Source organism: Lolium perenne, chromosome 2 (assembly GCF_019359855.2).
Source record: "Lolium perenne isolate Kyuss_39 chromosome 2, Kyuss_2.0, whole genome shotgun sequence".
Classification (NCBI taxonomy): Eukaryota; Viridiplantae; Streptophyta; class Magnoliopsida; order Poales; family Poaceae; genus Lolium; species Lolium perenne.
Window position 1 is genome coordinate 4,498,975 of NC_067245.2, and position 8,270 is coordinate 4,507,244.

At 43.4% G+C, this 8,270-nt stretch overlaps 1 protein-coding gene across 1 annotated transcript; it reads right to left on the reverse strand.

Moving 5' to 3' along the window:
• Positions 1–2,165: 2,165 nt before the first annotated feature.
• Positions 2,166–3,742, reverse strand: LOC127330965 (senescence-specific cysteine protease SAG39). Its single transcript, XM_051357049.2, has 2 exons — positions 3,212–3,742; positions 2,166–2,995 (listed from the first exon to the last, which is right to left on the reverse strand). The coding sequence occupies exons 1-2, from the start codon at positions 3,714–3,716 to the stop codon at positions 2,337–2,339; spliced, it is 1,164 nt and encodes a 387-aa protein (XP_051213009.1). The 5' UTR covers positions 3,717–3,742; the 3' UTR covers positions 2,166–2,336.
• Positions 3,743–8,270: the final 4,528 nt, after the last annotated feature.

An 8,270-nucleotide genomic window follows, 5' to 3' on the forward strand; every position in this document is an offset into this window, starting at 1 on the left:
TCCCGGTTGCGCAACCGGTATTAATAGAGGTTGCGAACCGCGACTAATGGACCTTTTTCCACCAGTGGTTACCCATGATCTTTCCCTCAATAGTTACTCTATTGCAAATATTTCAAAGGGGCCAATATTGGGCCCCAAAGGTGAACCAAACTAGACTAGAAGAAGCCCAAGAGGCCTTGAGCAATGGCTAGGAAATCGCCAGCCCTTGTAGGGTTCCAATCACAGTGCATAAATTCTCTAACCCATGCCCAAATGAATCTGGCTATGGAACAAAAGAAAGTAATATGATTGCATCTTTCAAGTTCCCCACAAAGAGAGACAAAGAGAGCAAAGTGTGTTCGAGGGGTTGTGGCCGGATGAAAGTCTCCCTCTACTAGGTTTTCACAAGAAAATCTTCATCTTTGGAGGTACCTTAGGGTTACCAAAAAAAAATCTCTTATGCGACTGCCCATTTAAGACACATATTGTGTTCGATTTGGTCCATTTTGGTGTCCATCCCATGTCTTCCACGGGTTGGTGGTTGCCCCCCCCCCCCCCCACACACACACAAATCAACCACCCTTTGTTCGCACTGACACATTTTTTTTTGCAACCTTCATCATTTGGCCATATGAACATCAATTATTTATAAACAAAAATTCAACAAATATAATTCACCATCAAAAAATATGAAATTTAGATACTCGACTAAAATGGGACAACATGCCCATGGAGGGTTTCCTACATGGTTCCACATGTCGTGATCGAAATGTTTCGAAGTTGAAAGTAAGTTCCCTGATCACAAATTTCGTGATGCACATGGAGAAACTCTTGAAACGATGACAGCCCACCTGCAGGCGCAACCAACTCGCCATGAAATTCACAATCTTAGTCATAGACTAAATCATCACTCTCAGGCTGAACAATCATGTAGTGCATGATCACACAAGCAGTTATCACCCCCACTGGCCCCAACATAGTGTCAACGCTCCCTATACATTCTGCCTGGATGCCGACAATTCCCCAATGAGATTGGAGAACATGAAATGAATGCTCCACATCCTTTCGAGCACCTGGCATGTTTCTGGTCTGTGGGTTTCCGGATTGTCTTCACAATTGTATACCAAGCTTGATAGATACTATCATTTGGATACCCCTTGTTATATTGGTGGATATTGATTTCAAACTGGACATCTGGAGTGTTGCCTATGAGAACTTTAGAGATCACTGGAGAGCGTTGTAGAACGTTCATATGTCATTATGTGAACCAACCATCGCAAAAAAGTGCGCCAAATCCATAGGTCCTATGAAGCCATGAGTAAAAAGTATGACTATGCATTCTCCAACATGTTCCTTATATTGCCCCTGCCAACCAAAAGGACAGTTTTCCACTCCAAGTACATTCATTCTATGCTTCCAAATATCCCAAGAAACCCTCTTCAAGCACAGCGGGAGGAGCCCCGCGGCCGTCATGGGAAGAGGGGTGGCGATGGTGTCCTCCTGCGACGGCGAGGGGGAGGAGGATGGGAAGAGGGGTGGCGGCGGCTAGGGTTTAGGTTGCCGCCCATGTCGGCCCCGCGAGAGCGACATGGGGCACTGGGGAGAAGGGGTGGGAGGGGGCAATCTCCAGAAGATCCGAGCTCCGCGGGCATCGGTGTCTTCATCCAGATGGACAATGACAAGTCAAGATTGCAGCCATCTCTTTGTCTCGGCTCTATTCCCTCCTGCGTCTACACCTCTACAGGCTGTAAGTTTTCGGTTTTCTTCTTGCCACCAAGCTAGCAGAGATGCAATAGCTGCAACTGCAAGGGCCTCAGTTCTACACTGATTGCCTAGTATTGGCGTTAGCAGCAGCCAGTAATGACATTACCATGGCGCCAAGGCACTGTTCAATTAAGAAACTTTTCGCAGATATTCAGAGAAGCAGCTCCTTCTAGGCTAGCAGAATCTTATATCTTCACAGGAGTTCTAATGTTAAAGCCCATCATCGGGGCAGATTGGCACAAAATATTCAGCCTGGGAACGTTTATGTCCATCAACAGGTCAATGAAATCTCTGTAATCAACGTGGCTCTGTTCACATTGCTCTCTGTAAAATATTCTTAAAGTAATAAAAATGCCTCTTGTTCAAAAACAGAAGAGGATAAGAAATTGTATTATTATTCATCCATTTTATTCAGTAGATAGTGATGCCTAAATGACATGTGTCTTATCGCATGGGAGGTAAAATACAGGAAAATGTGTAGCATAGAGTATAGTAGGCCTATCCGACCATAGCAATCCAAACATATATACGTGAATGCCATTTTCGTAGGATGCAGGCAGGCACGTTCAGTTCGCTAGCTGGATGTCATCACATCAGACTAGAGGGTATACCGGCTCAATTGCAAGGCCGCAGAGTCCTCTGGGGTCAGCCACATCCTTCTTCAGCCGGACGTAGCCTTGCTCTCCCCACCAAGTGTCGCCCCACGAGTTCTTGGCGATCCAGTACTTCTCCTCGTCGTCCCCCTTGCCGGAATACCCGACGATGGCCATGGAGTGGGTGAGGTGGTCTGACGTGCACGGCCCGACTAATTCGCCGTCGTCGTCGAAGCACATGCCATTGTACACACCAGTCTTGTAGTGCTGGAAGCAGTAGTTATGTGCGTCAAACAAGACGGCGACGGGCCGTGCCGCCACAGCCGCCATGAGCTGCTGCTCGCAGTTCCCGGTGACATATTTGTAGCGCCGGATCGTGACCGCGTGTTCCCGCAGCTTCGCTTCCTCACACGTGCCGTCCTTCTCCTTGTTTTGAGATGTTTGTAGCCTCTCATGGTAGGGGTATGTTGAGGCGTTGGCGATTCCACCGTTCCTCTGTACCCACTGGTAAGCGTTGGACATGAGTCCGACTCTGCATCCATCGTCGAACTGGTCGCAGTCGATGAGTTCCTGCTCCGACAGAACCGGTGGTTCTACCCCCTTGGCAATCGCGTAAGCGCTTTCGATAGTGGCAACTGCAGCAAAAGCCCAGCAAGCCCCTGCAAACATGATCGTTTAATCGTCACACACTTGAATTAAGGATTCATATCCAGTGCATCTGCATGGAATGTATACTGGAGGACTCGTCGTATTGAGAATAATAACCCAGTTTTATAAGGGATTCATTACTACTTTCAATTCCATATGACATCTGATTAATTACTGTATTTTTTTCCTATTTTTGTAAAAAGACCTAAAATCTGTGAAACACATACCACATATTTCGCCTTGATCCTTCACCTCGGTGACTTTTCCTAGATCGGCCCAATTAATGCTATGAGGCACATTATCAGGCGCAGCCTTGCACTTGACTTCCTCGACAACGCCAGCGCGAGTTGTAATCACAGTCTCCTCTTCGTTCCTAACAAGGTCCGACGGTGCCACAGGGCGGCTGGTGTGCTTAGCCAGGAACTCTTCGTGGGTGAGGTCGGTGAACTGGTTCTCGCCGAGGGTGTACGTGAGCCTCCCGTCCAGGTTGGCGGCCTCGATGAACATCACGTTGCGATGGTATATGTCGAACCGCCGCAGCTTCTCCTTGACGGTCGGGTATGACCGGCCGTGCTTGGCCATCCACCCGTGGAATCTCTCCATCATCCGGAGATGGTCACCCGGCGACCCATCTGAGAGGACCCCGACGTGGCCACGTGAAGAAGCCACATACGGCAGCACGCCCGTCAGGGTGACCACAAGGAGTAGAGCAGAAACTAAAGTAGACAGCATGGCTGGATGGAGGTGGTTCTGGTGCTTGCTGGATGTCCATGGCCTGGGGTTATATAGATAATAAGAGGACAGCTATACATGCATGTATAATTAAGAACCTTTTTACTGTTGAAATGTTTTAGGACCGCACGATTTTTTTTGCTTCTGTATGTTTGGAGAAAGTAGATAAAAAGTTAGAACTTGTTAATCATTTGAATTAGTTTATACATGTTTTGATCGGACAAAATTTATATGTAGCCAAAAGAAAATATTTACTGTTGATTTTTTTACATGTAGCATACGGAAGCATGGCTAGATCGAAGTGGAGAGAGAGAGAAAGAGAGAGAGAGAGAGAACCTTCTTCACTGTTGAAAACTATTAGGACCGCATGATTTTTTTGCTTGTATATGTTATAACATCTAAACCATTTAAATTATGGCCAGCACAACCGGCTATAAAAATTGGAATTATCAGTCGCCTTCTAAGCCGTTCGTTTCACTTAACTGTGCGAATCTCGTGCGTAAGCTTTGAATATACGTACTCCATCTCATAATATATCTGTGATTTCTTTCATAATAGTTTTAAAAAATGGTGCAAGTGTGCAGTTTATTATCAGAATACTTGAATTTTCACACATTTGTTCACGTCTTTGACACGTCTGCAAATATCATGCTGAAAGGACATGTGGCGCTCCTGAGAGAAATAACAATATTCTATATATGTAGTAAAAAAGAAAATTCTGAAACTCTGAATTTTTCATTTTTTAAAAGAGACAAATATGAAAAGACATATGTCCATGTATAAATTCGAATGTGTATATTTATAACTAGGTGCAGGTATAAAAATTCGCCTGTGCTCATCTATGAATGTTCCTACGTACACTTCGTTTTCATTCTTTGATCCAAGGATAGTAAAATCCTTCATATGTCATATCACCTACATGTGGTAGAAGACTTGTTTGCTTCCCGTCGACAACGTAAACAAGTTATATTCTTGAGGCTCTTTTGTACGTGTAAAGATTTTCTTACATATGCTAGTCATCCGAGAGAAGTCGGCCTTTATTTTTCACGATATATTCGTATTTGTTTTTTCCTCACCTTGCAAGCGCATAGTTCATATGTTTTGCTATCAAGGATTCTGCTACAGAACAAAGGAAGGCATGGTGCACGACCATATCTCTTAGGCAATCCACTCCATGGTCCAGACCATCTGATTCGCCAACCAATATGTATTTTTTGTCTTATATATCAGAAATAAAGACTACACAACAAGAGAAGGCGTGATACACGCCAGTCCTATCATTTGGTGATCTATCTCTCCAACATGAAGCTTAGATGTGGTCATTCTAACGATATCCTTTTGTAAATTTTTGTAAATATTCGAAGAGAAACTTGCGGTGTGATGTACTACAAACCCTCGCTACAGGAAACGAAATCTTTCATGAGTACCAGAATTACTCGGCGAATAGCTAAAAAGGCAGGGAAAAGTTTACATCGACATAGTTTCTTCGCTGAGTATCTTCATCCAAGTTTCTTTTCTGTGTATATTTCCATGGTACTCGGCAAAAAAAGCAGGCGTTCCTTAAACTATCGCTAACAGCGTAAGTTCTTTTTTCAGACACACAGCAAATAATGTTTCCTGATATATTTACCGAGTGTTTCTAAACAACACTCGGAAAAGACTTTTATACCTATTTAAAAAAGGATGCCGATCATGCTTGTCCCATCCGCTGGTCCTGTTGCACGCCGTCGACCACACGGGAGGCGCCGTCGACCATCCCGTGCCGCATTTGGCGCCGTCCTCCAACGTGGGATGGGGCACGAGGGGCCCACACCCTAGGTCGGCGCGGCCAGGGCTTGGGCCGCGCCGCCCTATGGTGTCGCCACCTCGTGGCCCCACTTCGTCTCCTCTTCGGTCTTCTGGAAGCTTCGTGGCAAAATAGGACCCTGGGCGTTGATTTCGTCCAATTCCGAGAATATTTCGTTACTAGGATTTCTGAAACCAAAAACAGCAGAAAAACAAAGAATCGGCACTTCGGCATCTTGTTAATAGGTTAGTTCCAGAAAATGCACGAATATGACATAAAGTGTGCATAAAACATGTAGATAACATCAATAATGTGGCATGGAACATAAGAAATTATCGATACGTTGGAGACGTATCAGCATCCCCAAGCTTAGTTCTGCTCGTCCCGAGCAGGTAAAACGATAACAAAGATAATTTCTGGAGTGACATGCCATCATAACCTTGATCATACTATTTGTAAAGCATACGTAGCGAATGCAGCGATCAAAACAATGTATATGACATGAGTAAACAAGTGAATCATATAGCAAAGACTTTTCATGAATAGTGCTTCAAGACAAGCATCAATAAGTCTTGCATAAGAGTTAACTCATAAAGCAATAATCCATAGTAAAAGCATTGAAACAACATAAAGGAAGATTAAGTTTCAGCGGTTGCTTTCAACTTGTAACATGTGTATCTCATGGATATTGTCAACATAGAGTAATATAATAAGTGCAATATGCAACTATGTAGGAATCAATGCACAGTTCACACAAGTGTTTGCTTCTTGAGGTGGAGAGGAATAGGTGAACTGACTCAACAATGAAAGTAAAAGAATGGTCCTTCAAAGAGGAAAAGCATCGATTGCTATATTTGTGCTAGAGCTTTGATTTTGAAAACATGAAACAATTTTGTCAACGGTAGTAATAAAGCATATGTATCATGTAAATTATATCTTACAAGTTGCAAGCCTCATGCATAGTATACTAATAGTGCCCGCACCTTGTCCTAATTAGCTTGGACTACCGGATCATCGCAATGCACATGTTTTAACCAAGTGTCACAAAGAGGTACCTCTATGCCGCCTGTACAATGGTCTAAGGAGAAAGCTCGCATTGGATTTCTCGCTATTGATTATTCTCAACTTAGACATCCATACCGGGACAACATAGACAACAGATAATGGACTCCTCTTTTATGCATAAGCATGTAACAACAATTAATAATTTTCTCATATGAGATTGAGGATATATGTCCAAAACTGAAATTTCCACCATGGATCATGGCTTTAGTTAGCGGCCCAATGTTCTTCTCTAACAATATGCATGCTTAACCATAAGGTGGTAGATCTCTCTTACTTCAGACAAGACGAACATGCATAGCAACTCACATGATATTCAACAAAGAATAGTTGATGGCGTCCCTAGAAACATGGTTATCGCACAACAAGCAACTTAATAAGAGATAAAATGCATACGTACATATTCAATACCACAATAGTTTTTAAGCTATTTGTCCCATGAGCTATATATTGCAAAGGTGAATGATGGAATTTTAAAGGTAGCACTCAAGAAATTTACTTTGGAATGGCGGAGAAATACCATGTAGTAGGTAGGTATGGTGGACACAAATGGCATAGTGGTTGGCTCAAGTATTTTGGATGCATGAGAAGTATTCCCTCTCGATACAAGGTTTAGGCTAGCAAGGCTATTTGAAACAAACACAAGGATGAATCGGTGCAGCAAAACTCACATAAAAGACATATTGTAAACATTATAAGACTCTACACCGTCTTCCTTGTTGTTCAAACTCAATACTAGAAATTATCTAGACCTTAGAGAGACCAAATATGCAAACCAAATTTTAGCATGCTCTATGTATTTCTTCATTAATGGGTGCAAAGTATATGATGCAAGAGCTTAAACATGAGCACAACAATTGCCAAGTATCACATTACCCAAGACATTTCTAGCAATTACTACATGTATCATTTTCCAATTCCAACCATATAACAATTTAACGAAGAAGAAACTTCGCCATGAATATTATGAGTAGAAACTAAGGACATATTTGTCCATATGCAACAGCGGAGCGTGTCTCTCTCCCACACAATGAATGCTAGGATCCATTTATTCAAACAAAACAAAAAACAAAAACAAACCGACGCTCCAAGCAAAGCACATAAGATGTGATGGAATAAAAATATAGTTTCAGGGGAGGAACCTGATAATGTTGTCGATGAAGAAGGGGATGCCTTGGGCATCCCCAAGCTTAGACGCTTGAGTCTTCTTAAAATATGTTGGGGGGATGACCCCCGGTATGCCAAAGGCATGCCAAACCGGATGGTTTGACCCTCAAGATACCGGTTTAATATTGATACCGGAGGAAGAAGCCGGAGATTCGGCCAAGTGAACCTAAGCCGGGATCCCCAAGAGGGGTATGCCGGAACCGGGTACTGAAGATGCCGGAGGGAGAGCGTATCAGCACAGCTGGTTAAAGCTTTCCTCTGGAGCAAGAAGACGAAGGATGAGCGAAGCAAAAGTGACTTTAAACAGAGCCCTGACATGTAAAGTGGAGGATGACGCCAAAAGCGACCAGGGGCGTCAGCCTCTGTCGTTAAAGAAGCCGGCGCCGCACTTTTTGACTACAGAGACGTTGTAAAAGTAGTTTGTCTAGTCAAAGATGCTGTAAGATGCTGTAAGATGCTAGAATATTCCTTTAGATGCTGTCCGGATGCCATTAGGGTTTCTTGGTCAGCAAGCTATTAGGGTTTCTTACTCTGCAAGC

Excerpts from the sequence above, each read along its gene's own strand:
- LOC127330965 (XM_051357049.2), bottom strand. The coding sequence starts at position 3,716 with ATGCTGTCTACTTTAGTTTCTGCTCTACTCCTTGTGGTCACCCTGACG. Across the intron at positions 2,996-3,211 it reads GGATCAAGGCGAAATATGTG|GGGCTTGCTGGGCTTTTGCT; the intron begins GTATGTGTTTCA and ends TCATGTTTGCAG.